Source organism: Colletotrichum fructicola (assembly GCF_000319635.2).
Source record: "Colletotrichum fructicola Nara gc5 chromosome Unknown KSG_Nara_v1_contig06, whole genome shotgun sequence".
NCBI lineage: Eukaryota > Fungi > Ascomycota > Sordariomycetes > Glomerellales > Glomerellaceae > Colletotrichum > Colletotrichum fructicola.
Genome location: NW_027094056.1, coordinates 3,319,347 through 3,342,693, shown reverse-complemented (window position 1 = coordinate 3,342,693; position 23,347 = coordinate 3,319,347). Strand labels below are relative to the sequence as shown.

At 53.4% G+C, this 23,347-nt stretch overlaps 6 protein-coding genes across 6 annotated transcripts; 1 reads left to right on the top strand and 5 right to left on the bottom strand.

Moving 5' to 3' along the window:
* Positions 1-2,303: 2,303 nt before the first annotated feature.
* On the bottom strand, positions 2,304-3,386 carry CGGC5_v011194 (uncharacterized protein; the record flags this gene model as incomplete). Its single annotated transcript, XM_032028700.1, has 1 exon — positions 2,304-3,386. One exon carries the CDS (start codon positions 3,384-3,386, stop codon positions 2,304-2,306), a length of 1,083 nt encoding a protein of 360 aa, XP_031891267.1.
* Positions 3,387-4,961: 1,575 nt separating this feature from the next.
* CGGC5_v011193 (uncharacterized protein) lies at positions 4,962-7,949 on the bottom strand (the record flags this gene model as incomplete). The annotated part of the gene is made up of 2 exons (XM_032028701.1): positions 4,962-5,242; positions 5,297-7,949. 2 exons carry the CDS (start codon positions 7,947-7,949, stop codon positions 4,962-4,964), a joined length of 2,934 nt encoding a protein of 977 aa, XP_031891268.1.
* A 3,391-nt stretch (positions 7,950-11,340) lies between these two features.
* CGGC5_v011192 (uncharacterized protein) lies at positions 11,341-11,723 on the bottom strand (the record flags this gene model as incomplete). The annotated part of the gene is made up of 2 exons (XM_066152495.1): positions 11,341-11,359; positions 11,491-11,723. 2 exons carry the CDS (start codon positions 11,721-11,723, stop codon positions 11,341-11,343), a joined length of 252 nt encoding a protein of 83 aa, XP_066008074.1.
* A 2,939-nt stretch (positions 11,724-14,662) lies between these two features.
* On the bottom strand, positions 14,663-16,242 carry Blmh (Bleomycin hydrolase; the record flags this gene model as incomplete). The annotated part of the gene is made up of 2 exons (XM_032028704.1): positions 14,663-15,959; positions 16,019-16,242. 2 exons carry the CDS (start codon positions 16,240-16,242, stop codon positions 14,663-14,665), a joined length of 1,521 nt encoding a protein of 506 aa, XP_031891520.1.
* Positions 16,243-17,844: 1,602 nt separating this feature from the next.
* Positions 17,845-20,498, bottom strand: CGGC5_v011190 (uncharacterized protein; the record flags this gene model as incomplete). The annotated part of the gene is made up of 6 exons (XM_066152494.1): positions 17,845-18,216; positions 18,274-18,353; positions 18,444-19,327; positions 19,393-19,591; positions 20,000-20,104; positions 20,177-20,498. The coding sequence occupies 6 exons, from the start codon at positions 20,496-20,498 to the stop codon at positions 17,845-17,847; spliced, it is 1,962 nt and encodes a 653-aa protein (XP_066008075.1).
* Positions 20,499-20,763: 265 nt separating this feature from the next.
* Positions 20,764-22,846, top strand: CGGC5_v011189 (uncharacterized protein; the record flags this gene model as incomplete). Its single annotated transcript, XM_066152493.1, has 4 exons — positions 20,764-21,144; positions 21,223-21,341; positions 21,980-22,000; positions 22,054-22,846. The coding sequence occupies 4 exons, from the start codon at positions 20,764-20,766 to the stop codon at positions 22,844-22,846; spliced, it is 1,314 nt and encodes a 437-aa protein (XP_066008206.1).
* Positions 22,847-23,347: the final 501 nt, after the last annotated feature.

The following is a 23,347-nucleotide window of genomic DNA, read 5'->3' as shown; positions in this document are numbered from 1 at the left end:
GAGCTTCAGCTTGCCCAAGCCTGACAGACAGACGCGCCGCGATATCTTCGCGCGTCTATGCTGGTCAAGGGCCCTGGTAATTCCGGGTCGGTGCGGCGAGCGCTTTTGCCCAAAAAGGTTTAGAGGGTGAAGAAATGAGGTGAGAGTCCTGAAAACACCACCGAGCTTCCCCTGCATGATGCAGTGGTATTGGTGACAAGCATCATTCCACTATATTTAGGCATGCGGGCACCGGGGATGAGGTGCGAGGGGGCCTTGGCATGGATATCCATGCCGGACCAGGCCTGGGATTGAGGACAGCATCGTTGTATCTTCTTGTTCTCTGTTTTGCCCTCTTTTTTCTTCGGCCTGCGAACCTGGCCTTGTCCTTCTCCACGTGGGGGTTACGTTTTGATAGACCGCGTTCCTGGCCGCTGTTGAGGGAGGGTTCCTTTTTCATCAACTTGCTGCTGGGTTCGTGGTGCCAAGGTTCCTGCTTTTTTGGAGATGCCGACCCCAACTCTGGGTGAAGGGTTCATCAGGAGTGGGTATGCCTTGCCGCGGTATACCAGAGCGACAATATTGAAACCCCCCAGGCAGCCGGTGGGCGGAATACCCTTTGCGTGGAACAATGAGACATCGAGCGGGTTCGCATTTCTGATGTCGATGTGACCTCGAAATGACGGGGAGAAACCTTGTCGACGAGAGAGTCGGACAGAGTCAGTGAGTTGAGAGGGAGAAAGTGGGCAGAAAAAAGGGGTCCTGGGGCCGCCGGGTTTCGACGACATGGGAGCGCGGCTGTGGAGCGACGCGTCTGAGAGACGGCGGACGCGTCGAGCGTTGTGACCGGGTATCTGGTATGCCCACGCAGAGGTAGGAGCAAGTTGGCCTTGGTTCATTGAATCCGGGAGACTCAAGAATGACGGATGTCGGTTACAGGTCAACTTGGTGACATTGCTAGACAACTACAAGTTGCCCGGGTTGAGGTTGACTAGCTGCCAGTGAAGTTGAGCTGTCGAATCTGGTGCCGTGCCGTCAACTCATAAGATGGACAGTTTAACTATGAGTGTTGCAAGAAGAGTCACAAAAGCACACTTGTGAGATTCCAACTTTGGAGGAATTCTGAAGTATGCGGAAAGGGGGTCGCTCAGTCCGTGATGTCCTTCTTCTTCGCCGTGGTTTATCTGAAGTACATGAGTGCTGCCCTGACCGGGGCTGTTAGGAGTGCATCGTTGCTCGTACATAGATCAGCTACAACTATCAATGACCTTCAAGAGACGGTCTTATGTTGGAAGATACTAAAGACCAGAATAATGCAGGCGTTGCCATGTCTCCTGGCGACGCCATTTCAGATATCAGTGTCGTGTTCATCTGGTATTATCGGGTCTCAAAGACGAATTCAAGGGAAATGATTACCGGCTCAACGCGATATCCAAAAGCCTCGGCTTCTATGCCATCAACGGGGGCCATGTAGAACATAGCGTTAAGATGAGATACGTCTCGGTGGTCCAATATACGACGAGGCTATTCTGATTGCGATCACAAGAAACGAAATGAAGATGCCGGGCAGGTTCTGTCCATCCGACATTCATTGACAGAGAGGCAAGCGGTGATGACGTTTGCTGTTGACGACTCCTGTCACAATGGAGCTTGGCCGTGATCATTGAGCAAGTCAACAAGAGAGTGAACTCTTTACACCGCTGCAAATTGACACAAAACTTGTCGAGAAACCTCGAAAATTCCCATGTCTGATTTCCAGACGTATGCTTACTGCTACAGCCCTCTAGCTTCACTTTCAGGTAGATGGAACACCGATATGATGCCACGACAAGAATGAAGATGCTAAACATCTCATAAAGGAAACCATGAGCCGAGGCGAGAGTTGCTAGGAGACTGCTTGAAGGTGCTTCCTAGCGTTACTGCAACGAAGCTTGTAAAGGCAATTCAAATGCAATGCATGAAGGGTTGTAGCGCTGAAAGCTAGCTGAACAATCAGTCCTGCTCGGACTTGGTGTGCAATTCATAAACTGTCGAGGGCTATAGATGCTATCGACAGTCGTGACAAGGACAGAACATATTCATTCGGCCAGTAATCATCTTGTCTTCATGTCACCGGACTTCCTGTATTCAAACAATGTCTTTTGATTCGCATAAACAGAGGACCTGGATCTACGTAATTTCCTCAGACTACAAAATCTGCCCCTTTTATCAGTGAGCTTTAGATTTTGGGACTGAACAAAAACATGCCACAACTCTTCACTCCACCAAACATGTTACCATGTCTATACCGACTTTAGCCTCCGCACACCATTTGATACTCTTGATCATACTAATGGCATGGTAGGGTTTGGGTCGAACGGGCGGAAAGGGTTGAGGAGATAGTGCGGCTGTGACTGGGTGACAGTGTTGGTCGCGGTGATTGTGACTTCTGCTGGGGCAACGGTGACACTGTTGGTTGCTGTGACCGTGACTTCTTCGGGGGCGGCGGTGGTAGTGGTGAAAGCGGACGAATAAGTGCTGGATGATAGCGATCCTGGGGTAGAGACAGAAGAAGTAGATGTTGAGGTCGACGTTGACGATGCTTCTGGGATAGAGATAGAAGCGTCGGTTGATGTCGATGTTACGGTCGACGTTGACGACGCTTCTATCTCAGGGACGGGGCCATCGACCGAAGTTGAAGTCGAAGCCAAAGGCGAGGGAGAGGCTGTGATCGTTGTGGCGACGGTGACGGTGGTCGTAGGATCACAGCTCATCGAAGCACAGGAAGTTCCAGTAGCAGTGCTATCAGGAGCGCTGGTAATTACAGCGGTAGTAGTTGTCTCCGCAGGTGTATCGATAGGAGTAGGAGCGGGAGTTGAGTCAGAAGTTCCAGTGGTAGTAGCGTCGTCTGGCATGTAGACTGTTTCTGTGACCGTTGCGGTGTTGGTGACCGTGATCATGGCCGTGGAAGTCTCGTCAGGAGTACTAGTAGTAGTCGGAGTGGGAGCAGCAGTCGAGCTGATAGTGCTCGAGCAGCTCCTCGACCCGGTGGGAACAAGGGGACTGTTGGAAGCTGGAGTACTCGTTGAGAGCGGAGTGCTTGTGGACGGCGAAGTGCTCGTGGACGGAACATTGACGGTGTTCTCGGGGCGGTTCATGCAATCCCAGGTGCATTTCATTGTGTCCGCATCCCCTATCTTGTTCGCATCCCCTATCTTCTTGACCCAACAGTCTACGATGCACTGGTGCATGTTCTGCTCAGGTCCTTGAACGTTGTCTTCGAAGTTCGGGCCATCCGACGTGATGTTCTTGCCGGCGGCCGCCGCCGCAAGCTTGACGAGACTGGGCCGGGCTGATTGAAAGTTAACCGGCTTGGCCATCGCCAAGGGCGCCAACAAGATGGCGCCTGTGATGATGAAGCACTTCATGGTGTGAGATCGGTGAATTTCCGCAAACAAGACGGGAAAGGAGGGCACGATTATGAGAGATGAGGACAAAGAAAAAAGGGAAACATCAGGCGTCACGTCGTGTTCATTTATAAATCCGCTTATGCTGATACAGTCGAGGAGGCTTCCAACACTCATGGCGCGTCGAGAACGCCTCAACAGATCATGATAGACCCTGATGGCGACGATGAGCAGCCACGGCGCTGGAGTCGTCCAACGTTCGATGTAGGCGTCTGCATCAGTAATGGTAACAGACTTTTTCAACAGCCTTCATGAGGCACCCGCACAAATGGATGTGGCTGGGCTAAAGAGGTAGAGAGGTCGTTCAATGGTCGATATGAGTAGCTAGACGTGAAAAACCGGCCCTTCGAGAATAGTTTGAGTCTCGCAGTGGCTTCGAGACTTCTCATATTAGGCTCTGCACAGCAAACTCAGACTGATCAGCATATTGCTAATATATTGCTCGTAACAACAGCCACAGAGCAACTTTCTAGCTGTGCTCAAAGTTTGCGGCGACATACGAATGAACGATCATTACCAAGGTGCACAAGGAGAAACGCCTCAGCATACATAATATGCCACAAATATGTCCCAGGCGCAACTGTCTGTCCTCGCAACGAGAGATGGTTGAACAAAACGAACAACAACCCTCGAACAAGGAAGGTGCAAAAAACCGACATACAACACCGGGCATTCGCCGGTCGTCACCGACCCGACTACTACTCCAGCCCTCATTGGCTTATCTATGGGAGAGCGGACGGGATCCCGAGTTTTCCAATGGGTATGGTCGTATGTGCTAGAAACTAGGATTGAATCCATATATCAAGGAAGCTCTCTGGTCACTCACCTGGCGTTCATGTGGATGCGGACTGCGTTGAGGATGGATAGTTTCAGAAACCTTATATCCTATCCCGCCTACCAACCACAGACTTTTCCAATACAAGGGCAACATTGCTTCAGGAGGGTGGGAGGCAAAGTTTCTGTCAAGGAAAAGAGTTTGCTAATAGCAAATAATAATCAAAGTCACCGTTGAGGCGCCATGCATCATCACCTTGACAGTTCTGTGGATATTGAGAAGGGCACTCTGAAAGAGGGTGTTTCATTGACAAGTGGGAGCCGAGGCAGGGTCGCAGAAGAGACTCACGTAATGCTGCGCCGGCGGAGGGTGCGAAAAACACGAAAGCCAAAGACGAATGACATCTGTTGCCCAAGCATCTAGAGCGAGCTAATTCGTCGTGGCGTTCGCCCGAAGGTGAGACCAGTTCGCTCCAAACTGTCCACGGGACCAATTCATGTGGGGTCCACTGCGACAGCTATCGACGAGGGTCCTTTCATATGTCGAAGAAGTTTTTTGTAGATTTATTGCCTCGATAGCCGCTAGGTTTTTCCTTTGCCACGCCCTTATAAATATTGAATCTTTTCCGCCTGAAAGTGTAAAATATGAAAGAAACGCTTTCTCGCTTGTGGAGCTCCTCATCCAATGCTGCTTCTCGCTGGAAAATTCAAAACCTCTGCGCCCGTATAGCTCATTCATCAGTACATGCGTTCCTTTGACCCTTATCCCTCGATAGCCGCCTGGTCGCGGTCGCGATCCCTATGGTGACGGCGGTGGTGATAGTCGTCGTCGTCGTCGTCTCGACGATGTCTGCGGTGGCGTTCACGATCGCGCTCCTCGTCATATCGATCGTCATCCCCGTCATCTCTCCTGTGGTGGCGGTAGTGTCTTCGCCTGTCATCGTCCTCATCTCTGTCGCGTCCCCGGTCATGGTCCCGATCGCGCTCACGGTCTCGCTCGCGATCGTGGTCGCGGTCTTTGCCTGCCTCCTCACGCCTCCTCTCTGTGGTACTGGTTAGATTCAATTGTGGAAGAACGACTTGAGTATTTAACATACCTCTCAGGACTTGAGTGGCAGCGGCGTATGCCTGAATTTCCTCCTTGCTGAGGACTCTGAGGACGATGACGAAGTCGTCGCGAACTTCGAACCGTTCCTTTCCGACGGTCAAGGCTTCCGGATTGACAATCTTCCGGCTGATCTTGGTCCAACGGGCGCCCGGAGGGACCTCCTTCAGTTTCTTGTCATCCTTGTGAGGGGCGACACCCTCACGAATCGGGTTGTCTTCCTCGGGGAACTTGCTAGGTGCCTTGAGGATACCCTTGAGTGGCTTCGAGTCCGATTTGTCGCGAGGCGGAGAAACAACACGAACCTGCTTCTCATCTCCGTGAGGCGGTGTAACCTCATGGCCCCGAGACTCATCTCTCGTCGACTCAGTTGACGGCACCGTTACAGGTGATTCCCTCTTGGGCGGTGACTCTTTCCTGGGCGAAGGCGTGCGCTCTTTCGTGTCTCTCAGGGGAAGATCAGCGTAAGTTTGTTGATCCGATCGGTCGTCTCGCGGCAACCGTTCAGACCTCTCTGACCGCTCCGATCTGTCATATCGCTCATCGTATCTCTCAGAGCGCTCTGGGCGTTCCGAGCGGTCAGACCTTTCAGCAGCAATGGGAACCTTCTCTCTCTCCCTAGGCTTCTCGTCCCTCATTGCTGCTAGTTGCTCCTTCAACTCCCGGATGTCGTTAGTGTTTGTGGGGTTGAATCCAATGGCCTTTTGAGCAGGCCGCTTCGACTTCTTAATGTCGTCGTCAGGAGAACCGTCGCGCTGGGAAGACGGAACGCTGTCGCCAGTAAGTCGAGCCTCAGCATCCCGACGGTCCCGGTCCCGATCCCGCTCCCTTTCCCTTTCCCGCTCGCCGCGGTCACGCTCACGAGTATCCGCCTCCGAGTCAGCGGGTGCTCTGCGGGTCTCAACGATCACAGGTGCGCGGTCCCTTGGGTCGCGAGACTCATCTCTAGGCTTGTACCTATCGGCGGTGCGCGTTCCTGACTCGTCTTCATCGTTGCGACGCCGTGACTCTCGGGATTCCTTCTCAGGCTTATCGGATCTCTCAAGCTTCTCATCTTTTTCCTTCACAGCCTGCCCAAGGCCGATTGCTGTAGCAGCCAGTCCGAGACCAGCGCTTACTTTGTCCCGAAACCTGGTTCGCTCGGATTCATCATCGTTGGCGGTGCTGATCCGTCGGCTGTGTCTTTCTCTTTCGGGCTCGAGTCGTGCGGAGTCACGCTTCTTCCTTGATTCATCATCAGAGCCTCTCTTTGTGTCCGGGGGTGAAGTCCGATGACCGGTTCTAGACTCCGGGCGGTACCCGGTGCGGGATTCGGGACGGTACCCATTTCGAGACTCGGGACGGACCTCTCTACGTGGGTTCCGTGGGTCATCAAAATCGCCTCCAAGTGGAGCCGAATCCGTGCGAATGCCAAAGCCGCGCGTGGACACGGCATCATCATGGAAGTAGTCGCCACTACCGTAAGTAGCGTCATAAGGGCGATCCTCTCTTGCTTGTCGCTGCACACGATCATCCTCACGGCTGCGGTAATAATCCTCGTGGTGAATGGAGCGCGGAGCTGTTCCCTCATTGTACACAGACACAGGGCGACGAGATGAAGTGGGACCGGCTACTGTTGCGGCTGCGACGGACGGTGCGGCCACATCCAACGACGAAGGGATACCGGCGGAACGTCGATCCCTAGGGCTTGGAGGAACCTGCATGTGAACAGGAGCGGCCGGAACAATGGGCGGGATAGAGCCTTGCCCTGAGTCATACACGTTGGTGGTTGATTTATTGATCTTGTCGAGACCCCAAGTCGTCGGCGGAGGGCCGCCGCGACGGCCAGTGTCGTTGTACGGACGACTGACAGGATCTGTAGTGGTCACGTTGACACTGGGGCGGTAGTAACCACGGTCAATGCTCTCTCGTCTGCGAGATCTGGAGGGGGGACGAGAGTGGTCCAAGTCGTAGCGAGCAAGGTCGCCAGGGGCGGTGTATTCGTAGCCATCAGTGGCTCCGTAATCAATGGGAGCATTGCCGTGACGAGAGCTGTTCGCATATAGGGTGGACGATCTTGTTGGGCGGTATGCATCAAGCCGACCGTCGACAGTTCGTTCGCGAAGGCGAGTGAACTCTTCGTTATCCATTGTTGCGCTGTAAGAGCCACCGCGATGGTGGCTTCGGGAACGTATAGAAGACGCCGGCTGGGTGTAAAAGGTGCTGTCGCTGGAGCGGTAATCGTCGCGGGTCGGGCTGGAGTGTCTGTTGCTCGAAGAGTGATGCGAAGAAGAGCTTGCCTGCTGAGGTGTCCTTGTCGTAGTAGTGACGATGACAGGGCGGGGAGCGCTGGAGTCAAGAGTTGTAGAACGGCCTGCCCGGTTGCGGCTCACATCTCTCAGGCTGGGACCGCGGGCCAGAGGATCCTTGGTGACAGCGTACGTGGTGGTGGTTGTCGGAGTAGTGGTGGAGTGAGAATGGTGATGGCCTCTTGAGGAAGAAGAGGTCGTCGGGGTGTACCTCGTAGAGGTAGGCATGACGTGAATGTCGCCTCCGTACATGGAGCTATAACCGATGCTGGTGGGCATCGACGCTCTCGCCGGATTATAGGTAGGCGATCGTGGGCGAGTGCCGGTGTAGCGCGAAGAAGAGTAGCGGGGATCCATAGCGACGGGTTTGCTGAGTTGTCAGCACGCTACGAGTCGTCCTGTGATGTGTTTGTCGTCGCCGTCGCCTTCGCCGTCACCGCCAACTTGGCCGCTGCTCTCGATTTCTGATCACTCTCCAGCGAAAGTGATGTTTTTGGAGAGTTCAGTTGCGTCGAGTCGGCGCCACGAGGGAGGAAGATGAAGAGGGGCAGTCGGGTTGGGTTGGGCGCCGAGTAAGTAAATTGCGATGATGCGGAGCGGACGTAGCGGAAAAGATGCACGACGAACCCACGTGAGGATTCCGCCCTAAAATTTTTATGTCTTTCTCGCTTTGACGTCGAAGTGCTTTGGCGTTTTTGGGTTTTTCACGGCTGTTGCTGATCTGGGTGGGTGTTGTGTTGTCTCACTTTGTTCGCTGGTGTTTTTCGGGCGAACAATGGGATGAAGCCCTATGCTTGTGTCCGTGTTTTTCCCCCTTCCCTGGTCGTGGAGGGAGACAAGGAGAGGGAGAGGAAGAGGATGAGGGGCAATGCTGGGATGCCCACCTCACCGAAATGGATAGTCGGAGTCGGGTGTGGTGTGGATTCTTGGGCCTTGGGCACAGGTGGAGGAGGAAGAGGAGCACAGGATGGCGGGGTCCAGGTCCGGTGTTCAGCGAGCACGCCAGCGCAAGCAACTGAGCCAGATGGTCTGGTCAGGTCAGGCAAGGCAGGGAAGGTCGGGCTGGCTTTGGGTTGGGGTGGGTGCAGTTGTCGTCGGATCGCCGTCGAAACGTCTCTCGTCCCTCGTCTCGTCCGCTTGGCTGCTTGATGTGGACTTGGTGGAATTCTCTACTGCATGCACCTGCAGCGCCGTGGGAAAGAGGGGCGAGTCAGCTTGCTAGCAGCAACTTAGTTGCGGAACGTAGGGATTCAGCAGTGGGTGGACAAGGGCGCAAAAATAGGACGAATAAATCCATGCACCTGCTCCATGCCACGGTTCCATACAAAAAGGGTGTCGAGCCGAGTAGTCATATGGAGTGTGAGTAGGCGCATTGCATGTGTGCGTAAAAGATAGATGAGTGAAGGACGAGGTTATAGGAAAGAATAGATCGACGAGGGAATCTTACCTCCACTACCAAATATCCAAGGACGAGATCAACGTCACTGAAGCATCTGACGGGCGAAGGGTGTCGGGAACGCTGGCTGGGGGGCGAAAATTGGGCGACAATTGAACTGCGACGTCGATTACTTCGGGAGGGCGGTTATCCTGGGTGCAATGACGGAGCGAGGACTGGACTGATCCCTGTCGACACAGCTGTAAGGATCGCGGGGGGGTTTGCTTTGATGATGGTCCGGGGACAAGTCGAGTCCGTAGAATGTACATGAGCATTCGCCAGGCAGAACGGGCGAAATGTCAGAAAAAGAGATAGTCAGCAGTCAATCAGGCTGCGTGACTGGTTGGCTGCTGTCTGAAGGGAGAGTCTGTGTCCCTGGGGCGCCGCCGTCCTTTCTGTCGTCCGGTTGGCGGTTTGGTACCTACCTCGAGAAACGCCGCCAGCCCGTGGGTACCAGGAGTACAGAGCACAAACTGTACTGGTACGGCGGTACGGGAGTACGCAGTAGGCAAGGTGCCGCGAAACCAAGGACTTGGTTGATAAGGCCAAGGATGTCGACGGTTGGACGTTGTCGTAGACAGAACTTTGTTCCTCCAGTAGGGGTCTTCGGAAGATCGCGAGGGGCCTGCGGTTATCCGGAGCTGACGACGGACAAGTGCTTGTTGCCGCGACAAGGCTGCATGCCATGTACAATAATAGACGGAGGGCGGTTTGTTGTCCGTCGCGTGCTGCACGTGAAATACCCAAGTATTCCTACGTAGTCGACGAGCCATGGAGAGGAGGGTGTGTCTTGGTGTAGCTCGAGGTAGCTCTACCCTGACCAAGCTGACAAGCTGGATTGGCGGATTGATTGTGTACGTGCGTCAACGTCAATGCCAATGCTAGTGCCGTCATGTAAGGTAAGTTCCCCGTTAGCTGGGAAATGGACGGCCGACGACTGGGCGCTTTGCCGATAACTGTTTTAGTACGTTGCCTTTGCTGGACAAGTCTTGAGCCTATCTATTACCCAGGCAGAGGGCCAATGGTGCTAGCTCAATCAAATCGCGCTGGAAAGGGAGGCCTGTTGGGCGGGCATGTGGAAAACGCTTGCTTGCTTGGCTAAGGCCGTTTCGTCTCTGTGGTGTGTTCCTGAGGAGTTCAGATGAAGACGAAAACTGGAGGCCGGATGAGACGAGGGCGGTGATTCGACTGTAGGTTCCGCCCTGAAGTCCTGCCTGCATCTTCCTGATCTTCTGCTTCCAACTGTCGATTGGTGCTGGCAATGGTCGCCACTGAGGGCATGTTGATGAAGAAACGCAAGGAGGCGATCGACTGTGTGTGAAATGTGATGAGAAGTTCAAGTGGTCTGTCTGATGACGCGGATTTAAACCAAGAGGCAGTCCACCAAAAGAGGGCGAAGAAGCGACCGGTGAATTGAAATCGATCAGGTCCAATCTGAAGCACATAATTATTCCGTCGTAAGGGTTCGACTGGCTAGTGACTTTGGTTCAGGGGAGTGAAACCGAAGCAGGCCCTTTGAAATGCGAGGCCGTCCTTCGGAACTAGAGGGTTCTGACGGCAGTGAGCTCACAGCTCGCTGGTGGTGTGGTGAGCAATGAGTCGCTCTCTTTCCTGTTCGGGAAGCCGGCTGTCGTCCGTGTCGATCGCGGCGATGACGTCCGCTGTTCAGGTCTGGACCAGAGCCAGGATGCTCCTCGCTTGCGCTTTTCTAAGGTGAAGGTCCGGATCCAGGATTCACCTCCGCTATTGACGGCGTATCCTTCCAGGGCTTTGGCGCGATGTTAAGGCACGCAGTGAACTGAACATTGAATTTCTGAAATTCCAACTAATAGTAGACGTCCGGCAGACGGCGAGCCAGTGTCACAAACCCCCACCGCCACCGGGGAGGCACCGCAAGTGTTGGGGGCAGGGGGCTTGTCGACTAAGAACAAGCCAGCATCTTCTGGACTCCTCGTGTTGGGTGGATGACGACGGGCCACGGAGACCTGTTTCGTGCAGATGTTTGCGTTCGACAACTTGAGGAAAATAGGGGACAAGAAGCAAATCCCCGCCTGGCAGCATAATGTACACTGCTTCATTCGTTAGAGCTGTTGGCTTCGCGTCGCAGAAGCCGCAGCTGCCCCCATCCGCCGTGGGTTGCGTCGCAATGCTCTGTACGGACAGGCACGCTGTATGTATGCCGCGCTCTTTCTTGTGCGATGCAATGCCAATGCCGTCTGACCGGAGGACAAGGGTCGCTCGGGTCCCTGACTAACAAAAAACCGCCGTGCCGTATCGTTGTCCGCTTGTGGTGGATCGGGAATTTGGCCGACGTCAGCGGAGGGACTTTGTACTGGGTAGAAGAACATTAGCGCGCAAGATGTTGACGCCAGTCTGATTGATGATTGATTGAGGCGAACCAGCGAGCGACGCCCATTGGCAAAGATGGATGCCGTCTAGAGCGGCCGGGACGGGATGGCTTACCCAGGAAACGGATGCTTGTCCTCGGTGGAGGCTAACGGCAGACGTGGGAGCTGCATGAACGTGACGGACGGGACTGAGGTGAACGAACAGCAACCAAACATGCAACTGCTTGCTGGTGGGATGTGGATGTGGATGTGGATGTGAAGCCGCAACGGCAGGTCTTGGTGGTGGTAATGGTACTTCGGGCAGGCGCACCTCCCGCCGTTCTTGCCTTCCGTCTCAGTTCCTTCCATTGGGTCAGTTCCGAGCCATACCTGCCTACCTCACCTGCAGTACCTATCGTTCCTATCTCCTGCAATCAACAAACACCGAACCAGGGCTCGAGGCAGAAGAAATAAAACATCAACAACTCCTTCACACCCTTGGGCATCGCATCATCAACGCTGTCAACAACCACAGCCAGTCAATCCGTCAATCCCTCCAGAACCCAAACCTAATCCGCCACGATCCCTTCCAATCGTGGATATCGATCGATACCTGCACGCAGAAATGGGACCCACTGCGCCGACAGCCCGATTTTAACTACACGCTTGTCCATGTCTCTCTCCCTGCATCGCTGTGGATGAAATGGACGTGCCCATTTCGACCCAACCAACCGCCCGCATCTCCGGTTGCTGGTCGACTGCGACTGCCCGTCTGTTGTGCCTCCTGGCCTGTGCCTGATGGGCTGTCAGCCCTCGTCGGTATGACTGCCAAGCACCACCTGACAGTGGGACACATCGAAGACTCTGGAACATCCGCTAGTCCTTTGATGTGAGATATCCCGATGCAACAGCTGTCCAGACTCATCTCCAACCCGACTGGCCTACGAGAGGGAAGAAGACAACGACGACAAGCGCAACGACTGCCCCGCACCACCCACCTTCACGACCGACCGCCGCAACCACCACGCCATCGACCTACGTGCCTACATAGCACACTGCACTGCGTGACTGCTACTCAATCGCATCTGCAGCATCTTGCCGTTCTGCAAGACGACTCTCCATATTATCTGCGTCCCGGCTACGCCACGCCGCAAACACACGACCAAACAAGCAATGACTTGCGTCTTCCCGCCTGCCGCGAAGCACTGGCTCCGAAACCTTTCGATCGATACCCGGCCAGAGCCAAACCGCAACTGCCGCGTGGGGACACTGGGGTCGATCTCGAGCCCGTCAGTCGCATGCTCGCTCACCGCTACGATTCAGCCACACGCAGCTATTGCCTGATACTTTGCTGTATTTCCCTCATTGCCTTCCTTCGCAACCGCAGAGGAAGGCAACAAGTGTAACGTCTCTCCAGTTGCCTCCTCAACTGTGCAAGGCGAGATGCTACGAGAGCATGGGATGGTTGTCTTGCTATCGACGCAAGGGCGCTCAATGGAGAAAGGCGCACTCGTGTCATGCCCCGTCATTCCCTCTAGCCGACAAGGAGCATCCCATCTGTTTCAATTCGCCAGACAGCCCTGCCCAAAAAAAACACTGCCTTGGCGATGCCAGCATTCGAGATCCCTATGGTTTGCGCTTTGATGAGCCAATAGGCGACACAGTTGAAGATTTTCTCTTCCACTCTTCAAGCTTTGCCGCTTCGAGGAGGGTTGGACCCCATGTAGTTTGTGGCGTCCCCTTTACAACACCGTTGACGGTTGGGCTTGAACGGTTCCGGAGACCCGCCAGCAGAGCCCGCTCCCGGTAGAGCCCAAGACGGGGATCCCCGGCTTCGGTCAACTCCAAGCCACCAAGCAACGGCTTTGGGTTCTCGCCCAGTTTGTTAGGCCCAGAAGCTCATAGGCTTTCCGCCATGTACTGCATTGTATCTCAAGTGATCTGCTCCGATCATTGCCTATCCTTTGACGGGGTGAAAACTTTGAATTTTCAATTTTCGCATCTCGATCTACTGACGTTTCATCCAGATCCGTCTTTGAAACGGGCCTTTGAGCGATACGTGCGTGGACTTGATGGGAGATGATGCTGTCCCGCAGTCGAAGGATGGAGTGAACGAGCCCGACGAAGATTGAGCTTGGACTAGCAGAGCCTCTGATGCCAGAGATGGGCTGTTTCCCACGTGGATCGATGTAGCGCCAAGAATACGCCGCAACGCCATCTGAACTGAGGCCCCCGACCTTGATCTCGAACACTTACGTACAGGCGAACGACTGTGCGAGATCCTTGGCGACAGACCCCATAGACGTCCGTCAGCTCGCACCTCACTTTTGCTATCAAAAGTGTAGCTTGCATCGCGCTGGCGATTTGGAGAAGCAGCCTAGGATTCATTCAGCCTACGAACTAATGCACCGTCAAGTCGTTGCTAGACCGAGCGGCTTGGATACAGCAGCGACTGCTTGGACAGTGTTCGTACTTCCACGTGCTACACGGACTGTAGTTCATAGGCCGTTCCAGATCAAACGGCAATCAGCCCTCATGAACCTGTCCCGTCTCTAACCTTGATGCAATTTTGTCTTACGAGGTGATCGGAAGAACGCAGCAATTTCTGTCGAGTCACGGCTGAGTCACAGACTCAGAGTTTCCGGGAGCAATGACTGATACCAATTGATCGAGCTCAACAAAACGCGTACAGGGAGCCAAATGAGGGCAGCCTCACTTTTCGCTTCGAGGCCAGCGAATCCATCCCGGTCGACAAGCGGATATCCCATCCACAAAAGGCAAAACAAACCTTCCGTCCTTGGAAGAACTTTCGCGGGCCGAGCCCACCACGTCAGAGAGTGTGTGGTCCCTTGCCGGGAGAGCAAAACCTTCATCGGCGAGATGGAGGGTTCTGAGGAAAGGTTCGGTGAGTGGACAACCCCGGGGTTCGCTGTCGGCGGCCGGGAAGTATCCGCTTCGGGCCCCGGAGACACTGCTGGCAAGGATATCGCGGAGCTCCATGAACGGAGATGACGCGGGTCTATTTGGATTGCCGCCATGGTTTGACGCAGCCCACTTGACGGATCTTTGGTTTTACACCGGTCTGGACTTGGCTAGACGGCCATGTTTTCGCGGGAAGTGGCCGACGGCGGAGGAGAGGAGAACGACCAGCCACATGTTGAGCAGTGGAGAGGGGGCCCAAATGCAAAGTAAGTAAACATGTAGTAAATTAGATCGCTGCTTGCCTACCCATCCCATTCATCAATATTCGTGCCCGACAAGAAAAGACGCGTCCGCCGACTCCCGAACCCATCAAACGCGCGAGACATCTATGCCAAACTGCCCATCGGGTCCCACAGCGGCAGCACAATCGGCTCCGTACCAATAACCCCCTTGACCTCCTTGCTCAGGAATCGCGGGTCGATGACAGCCTGGTACACAAACTCGTCCATCCACGCATCGCTCATGACAAACCAGCCCTTGTCGCCCGCGCTCTCGCCCCAACTGTTCTGCACCCTCCACCGCACGCTCTTGCCCTGGGCGTCGAGGTGCACCGCCGTGAGCACCATGGCGTGCGTCATAGCGCTCTCGCCCGTCCTCAGCCTGCTCGCCTTGTCCATGCCCAGCGTGGACACACCGAAGCCGAGCTCGTAGTCGATGAGGTCGAGGTCCATGATGCCGGACGCGGAGTTGCTGAACTTGCCCACGTCGGAGCCGAAGAAGACGGGCAGCCCAGCCTTGAGCATGGAGACGCACGCGGACTTGAGTGTCGCCATGTCGACGTTGACGTAGGTCACGCCGCGGCCGCCGACGATGTTGCCGAGCCGGTCGACGGTCATGAGCGTCAGGGGCTCGTGGCGCGGGTCGTGGACGAGGGAGACCATGCCCTCGATGACGGCGGAGGTGATGCGGAAGTCGGAGGAGTAGACGTCCTTTGCGAAGGCCGCGGGCGTCGTTGTGAGCTCGTGCGCCTTGCCGTTCTTATCGAGGTAGGTCCAGGTGAACTCCTCGCGCGGGTTCGGCGGCGGGCCGAGGGTGAGGGTGAGGATGCTCAGGATCTCGCGGACCATCTTCTCCTTGGTGGAGGAGAGCGTCTGCGCCGTGGCCGAGCCGGAGCGGATCTCCTTGCGCAGGATGAGGGCGTACTCGCGCAGCTTTGTCTTGACGATGGAATTGAGGACGCCCGAGTTCATGGCGTTCCAGCTGTCCGGGTACAGCGCCTGCGGGACGAGGCCGTACTTCTGCACGAGGTTGTAGACCATGTCCCACTGCCCGCCGTCGCTGACGATGTCGCCGAGCAGGGCCTGGATGAGCCTGCCGTCGAGATCCTCGGCCGCGGTGTCGATGATCTGCTCGAGGAAGTAGTTTGACTTCTCGAGCTTGTCCCAGAAGAAGAGGTAGGACTGGGAGAGCTCGAAGGCCTCGAGGTTGTAGCGCTTCATGAGGGCGACGCGGAAGGTGTTTGTGGAGGCGAAGAGCCAGCAGCGGCCGGAGGAGCGCTGGTTTGTGATGGGACCGCCCTCGAAGGGGATCTTGACGTTGAAGATTTGCGGATCCGAGAGCTTGGTCGAGGTCGAGGTCAAGACGGTTCGCGGGTCGGCGGTGCTGAGCGCTGTGAGGGCGAGTCTGGGGAGCTTTTAGTGAGTTGAAGGCCTTTTGGATGAGATCCAGGAGCGGAAACTCACTTATTCTTGGGATCGGAGAGGAAGCGGGATTGCCATGATTGTGTCAAGTGTACGGGCAGACCCTCAGGCTCGCGGAGAAGCTTCATGCCGTTCTTCTCGTCCCCGCCTCCGTTTTCTACGTTGACCAACTCATTTTCGGTTACCTGGAATCGGCGAAGGCGCTCGAGGAGTTCTTTCTCGCTCGAAGGGTCGACGGCGGCGGTCTTTGATGGTTGGGAGCCCATGTTGGCAGGCTGATAGAATTATATTTTTTTTTTCAGATGGACACGCAAAGCTATACCTCTCAGTCACGAATATGAATAGTTTGGCCGATGATGGAGGGGGAGGGACCAGCTTCTGCCAGACAGCTACACGATCACGCAATCCCGCGAAGAGGGCTTGGAGGAAGAGAAGCTTGAACCTTCCTCGGTTTCAAAGGAATGGACTAGCTCGGTATTTAAGACAAAGGCACGCGAGTCGTAAGCAACTAACCCCTCACCCCTCTTTCAACTCAGTTTCCCCCGTTCCAGTCTTCAACACGTTCCACCTGATACCGAGAATGCCAGAGAAAGCAGGTGAGTGTCTTGTTGCACGTTAGGCGAGGTAGGGCAGGTCCTCCCATCCCCCAATCGTGCCCCCCGTGTCCCCCATTGAGGGCTTCCCGGAACCCGGGGTAGCTAGGTTGCTTATCAGTTGGAGGTTGGTGGGATCACTCCAAACCAGCCAAACAGCGATAAGATGAGGGGTGCGCCAGCAGGGATTAGCTGCCAATGACAGCTAGTCACGCACGCCATTGATACACGAGACACTGCGCGAGTCCATCAAGGTGCCTAGGGATCGCACCCAAAGGGTCCTCACATGATGCGGTTCTTTGCGCATCGGTTGTGGTGCCGAACTTCCCAGCCATTCGCTTGGATTACGATATGGGTCTGATGGATTTGAGCGGATGCCATATGGGCGACGATGTCTTCCCAGAGAGTGCTCCTAGGACATGTCGCAATGGAGTCCACTTAATTCGCTGGACTTATTACAGTTTGTGCCGACAGAGCAGTCATGGGGACGCCACGCAATCCATAGAAGCAGCGATAAGAACATCGAATTGACTCTTCATTGACTTGAACCTTCTGAGAGTCTAGACCTGAACGGCTCGGCTGCGGAAGAGATCTATGATCAAACCTGGAGGGATTCAGTCGGCCTACGGGACTGCACCGCCGAATTTCGGCAAATGTGACAGACCCACAGTACCGGATGCTCCGTGTGCCGGCGTTCATGTTCCCCGGCACCGTTACCGAGAAGAACCGCATTTCGGAACGCCTTTCCGCTTATAAGTCGAGTGGAAGCTATTAAAATGAAACAAAACACTGCCCTCGGGCAACTAGGATTTCAAACCCACCTCAACTACATAAGTAAGGGCTTGTCCGCGCTCTTATGTCAACATTTCAAGATATATAAAATTCTTATTACACACCCAGTAATTCGATTTTACGGGGCCTAATGCGAAATAAGCGCCGCGTCCTCTGGCAAGTGACGAGAAATCATTTATAAAATCAGGTAGGTAATCGTTCGTAATTCCTCTCAGGACCTAGACAGTCTTACGTACCTACAAGGTTGAAGCACCACACTTACCCAGGAGGTGTTTTGGGTAGGGGCTTCACTCTTCAGATGTTCGATATGCCGCCGCACCTTTGTCCGCATGCCAAATGAAACAAGTCCTATCTCCTTTAAATCATCCGGATCCATGCTATAGAGAACAGGTCCGTCAATGTCGTACTTTATGAAGCGGCCAGCAGACGAGACGTCGATACCGGCGTTATGCATTGCATTGAATGAGCCACCATTCTCGGTGTCTATCTTATGAATTGTTTCCGAGCCCGCGCGTCGGACTTGAGATGTTTGTAGCCTCCAACTGGAGGTGGCGGACGGGTGTTTGTCTTGTCTCCGCTAGAGTCCACGGGACGGATTGAAAGTTCGGCCCGGAGAGGAATTACAGGGTAAACCAGAGGCCCTCTCAGATATATCAAATCTAGCGCTTCTGTATTTTTGTGGATGCCAGTGTCGATCAGACGCATGCCGACCAATGAACCTGGCTCGATTATGCCTTCCCAAAGCTCTGGGTTGATGGCCTTGTCTTCAGCGTCCAATAACTGAAAATGACCACCCACGACAACGGGACCAAGATCTTCATAGATGAAAGCTGCCTTGACCATGTCTGTCATTGTCTGTAGTAAATGTCAGTGTTAAAGAGCCTGCAATGACTTCGACGATAGAGAGCTTACTTCGTAATTCAGACACATATTGAGCGGGAAGTGAAACTTTCGGTCAAGAATATCAGTGAATTTTATGACCGGAACCGCCTCTCTTACGTTTTTAGAATCAGATGGTTGGAAAGAGGGATTACGGCCTTCAGATGCCAAGTAAGCCTCCATGAAAGGATCATGGCTTTTACCTTCTTCACGCCTTCTGGGAATATGTGACTTCAACCCTCTCCCCCAAACTTTTCTTTTGGTCTCGTCTTCAACTTTGCGTTTAAACGTGGTCCTCCGTACTCGATGCTCTTCTGCGTCGATCGGGTTCTCCACATCGCCAGAATTTGCATAAAGCCACTCTTCCGTCTCCGGCGGATTGAGGCAGTTATTGCATTTCGTGGCAGTTGTGATACTGGCACATGCTGGGCACACAGTGCGCCACACAACTCTAGCCAGCTTGAGTTCTGGATGCGCAACGCCAGCATGTCCTCGGAACTCCATCAACCGAGAGAATTTCGTCTGGCAGAGTCCTGACCTTCCTTCCATCAAGCACCGCCAACGCCGTTCATTCTTGATGAACTTTCCGTAAGGGACCATGTATGCCAAATCAGCAGGTGTATCATAGGTGCTGTCGCTATCATCAGTCGACACTGATTCGTTATCGCTCATTTCCTCTCGGATTTCGAGCCCGTCAATTGCCAACGGAAGAGCCTCTCGAGCCAGCTCCTGTAGGTGCTTTGCGAGATGTGAGCGAAACTTGCTGGAGTTATTGACCGGTGTCGAAACTGCTTTCCAGTCGTTGCATAGAGGGCAAGAAGTGTTGTCGAAATGTGTAATCGCCTTTTCGCACGCTTTCAACATGATCTCGATCTGTCCTGCCGACACCGTCTTAGAGTGCTGTGAAGTAAAGTGGTTCTTCAGAGCCAAAGTGGAGTGACATTTCGTGCTACACTGGTTGCACTTCCACTGCCGACGGTGGTAATTGAGCTCATGTTTAAACCATTCATGAGACGTCTGAAATGGTTCTGATGAACAACCTTCGAAAGTACAACCGTAGGCCTGTAGATCGCGATAAACATGACGCCTGGACTTGTTGTTAGTGCATGCGAACATGCGGGATTAGCCCGAGCTTTATGAAGGCTCGCATACTTCCAATCAGACCTATCAGCGATAATTTGAATCGTACGGCAGTAAGGACACTCGATATGCTTGTCATAATCCAGACGGACTCCGTCTAACCACATGGTCGTTAAGGAGGGGATGCTGCGGCCGAGGCCATCATCTCCAAGGGCGGTTGTAGCAAATGATGTTGCTTCAGTATAAATACTGTCTTCCGTAAAGGTCTCCTCTGTAATCTCGTCAGTCTCTTCAACAAAAGCAACCTGTTCGACGTAAGTAGTCGCTTTCGTTGTGGCATTGGTTGAAAGGATTTCAGAACCTCCATCTTGGGTTACTCGTTCGACTGTTTTGTGTTTCGCAAGCTTTTGGCGATGAGCTTGTCGATATCTAATGTAATCACGTTGCTGAGTGATTCGTTTCCCTATTGTTTCCGCGAGCCAAGGTCTTTGTCCGAGCTTTGGGAACTTGTCCTTGACGTTCGTGATGTCTGGTCCGGCATCGTTCTGTGTTTTAACAGAAGGACCTTTGAGTTGTACACGCCCTCTAGGGCGATTTTGGCGTATCAATGTCGACAGCGCAAATAAGTTGGTTATACATGAGCGAATATTGAGACATAGTTCAGCAAGTTCGGTCGTACCAATTTGCGTTCCATCGATCCTCTTTCCATTGACGATTTTCGCAGTGAACTTTTTTAACTCGTTTTTCGATAGGGGAGAAGCTGTGGTTCTATTCGGCTTGACATCTGCCACGATGTCAGCCGCTGAAAGATTTAGCTTAGGAGTCGGACCAAGATGGGGTGTATTCAAAAGCTGACCTCTCTGAACAGCATTTCGTAGTCTTTCCAAATCCGACACAACATTTTGTTTCAAATGGCCGGAAATTTCCAATCTCGAGTCGAGAGAGCTTGCCGATTTTGCATCGCGTAGAGCGCCAATATTCGCGGCCCAAATTTTGTATCTTCCCAATTCATCAGCGACAGCTGTTTCCAAACTTTGATAAGGAGACAAAGGGACAATCTCGAGGAGACTGGCGAGCAAAGAATCGCAGCCGAGTGCTAAATCCGAGATGCTAGGTCCCGGAAGAGTTTCGCTGGACGTCGCCACAGGACATGGTTGTTCTCCACTCATGTTGCTCATGGTCTCCTGTGCCGTCGGGAAGTTAAGCAACCAAGCTCGTCTCTGCTGTATTTTTCAACTTGCACGAACCCCTCATCTCGCCTGCTTCAGCCTGCAGGGTGTGAACCAATAAGGAACGCGCAAGCCATTGCGGCTGCAAGTCCCAGCCCGCCTGACATCCAGCACGTCAGCCCACCCCGCCAGCAGCTGCAACTTTCCATGTTTCTCTCAAACCAACGCCATCACGCCGGAATTTCAAGCCCGCAGTCAAGGAAGGAAGGAAGCTATGTCGGGATTTGAAATCGCCGGGGTCGTTCTCGGTTCGCTTCCTCTTCTGTGCGACACTGCCAAAGAGGTTGCTGGCTTTTTGAGGAAGACCAGGTCATGGTGGCAATTCGAAACAACATTCGAGAATTTTGTTTCTAATTTATCGACACAAGAGGCTGCCTACACGTTGGTGCTAAGGCGCGTTCTCGATCCTTTGGATATTTCGGACAGCGAGTTCGCTGGCCTGCTCGGGAACCCGCAGTGCAAGTTGTGGCACGAAATCCACGTTCAAGATGCTTTGCGACAGCGTTTATCGTCGGAGTACCGATGGTTCATGTGGAATTTGTTCGATCTCAATCAAGCCGTTCTTGATTTGCAAGAGCTACTGCCACTTAACAAGGTACGGTTCATCTGCTGGCAACAACAAACGTTTAATTGGTCGTTTGAGGACGGTGCTGATCTAAATCCTGAACAATAGCTACATCATCTGGACTCATCCAGCCTGGAAAGCGAGATGTACCGCCTACAGACAACCTTTAGCAGTGACAAGGATCGTCTCCTGGATCGTATCAGCCATATCAATAATGATTTACACCAGTACCTGGACAGAGAGTCGGCAGTCACAAGGAAAGCCGTCGCTAAGCCAAAGGTATCATTTCAAGAGCTACATAACCAAGCAGTAACCTTCCATGAATGCCTGGCACAACGTTGGCAATGCAGTTGCGCAACTTTTCACACAGTTGGAATCACTGTTCAACCCATGGCATTGAAATCGAAAAACTCGAAACCTACCGGGTACTTTGACGTTATTTTCCAGACTGAGAAGAGGAGGCGCCAACTCAGAATTCAAATTGAAGCGATTCCACATGTCTCAACCACATCACCATCTGAACCACCTCAGCTACGGCAGCCCAAGATCAACATTGATGCAGCTACTGATATGAGAGGGCCTATAATCATAAAGGAACAGCAGAGACTGGCATCTCGAAAGGCAAAGGAGAAAGGCATCGGCTCGCTAGCCATGGCTCCATTATCGATTTCAGACCCTCTAAAGGCGGCACCCGCTCAGAAGTCAATCCTCAAGCGTGTGATAAGGAGGCTGCAAAAGCCCTTTAAATTCCCAGACCCAGCCCTTCTTCATCCTTGCTGACTGCCAACTTGAACCAAACCTCTCTTTCGAGTGTTGGGCAAAGATCCGTATCCAATGCCACACAAGTTTTCACGGATGACGGTAGTGTGTGCCTTCCACCAGCGAGGTAAGCCCAACTTCAACCCAATGTCCCATAGGCGCTATTGATAACTTGGAAAGGAAATCATCGGTCTCGCCAACAAGTGTTTCCGCTCCCTTAAGAGTCCAGTTTGCTGATGCGCCTGTTCCGCTAACCTCATCTATCCTGAACTTGTATAACATCGAGGGGGATAATCCAATCGAACTTTGCAATCTAGCCGGACCAATACCCAACGATTGCAAAGATGCTCTGGTGATCGATGGAAGGAGGAAGATCACGTTCAAGCCAGAACCTGTCGATCAGAGCCCCTTTGGCATTTCCAGCCAACAAACCTTCGACACCTTTCTCCGAGCGACATCTATGCGCTACAGTCGCCTGTACATGGGCCTTCGGTTTGCCCTCACACTCCTCAGTCTCGCGACCTCCGCATGGATCCCATCGAAGCTTGCCAAAGACGACGTCTTTCTCGTCTGCAGTGAAGCGGGAGGCCAAACAACAAAGCCATTCGGCCCTTTCTTTGCCAAGAGCTCTCGCGACCTGCAGCCCCCGAGTCATACCGCACAACATAAACTGTGGAATGCGAAGTCCACGTTGCTGTTGTTGGGCATTGTCCTCCTAGAGCTTTTTCACGGGGAGACGCTGGAGAGCCAAGCATCGTGGGCGGAATCTCTGGATGAGAACGGGCAGCCGAACGAGATGACCATGTTCTGCGGGGCGTTCCTTTGGGTTGGAAGGGCGCAAAAGTCGATGAAGGAGTACATTGGCGAAGATCTTGGCGGAGGCTTGTATGAGGCTATTCGCAAGTGTATATGTTTTGACTTTGATCGCGAGGACGACTTTGGCGACTCGAGGTTTGCGGAGTTGGTGTATTGAGAGGTTGTGGTGCCGTTGGAGAAGTGTTGCCCACAGTTCTAGAGGACGGGACCCGGATGCATTTCTTTTAGGACACAGCAATGTCCTTTCATGATTGGGTTTTCCTGAATGGCTTCTACGTATTTGGTGAGCTGTGACAGTCTATTAACACGGCGAGCATTGACTTATATGGAAGCATGATGGATGGCAGGGAACACTTGTGGCGGCAAACGCACGTTTGTGGAGACAGAGACAGGGGAGCTCTTTTGCACAGTAAGACCCAAGCTCCCACCAGCATAAAAACTTTGGTGAACACGACACGATTGATTGGCACAGATGGTATGGATAATAGATCATATACAGAGCTACTTTATCTACGTAAAAGACTTGACTCCGTGGATCCTTTATCCGAAAGATTTTCGTCCAATCTCAACCCTTCCCTTCACACATTTCTCCATTACATTGACATCATCTGTATTTCGTACATGTTGCTAGATCCCAACAATCCAAGACGTAACAGTA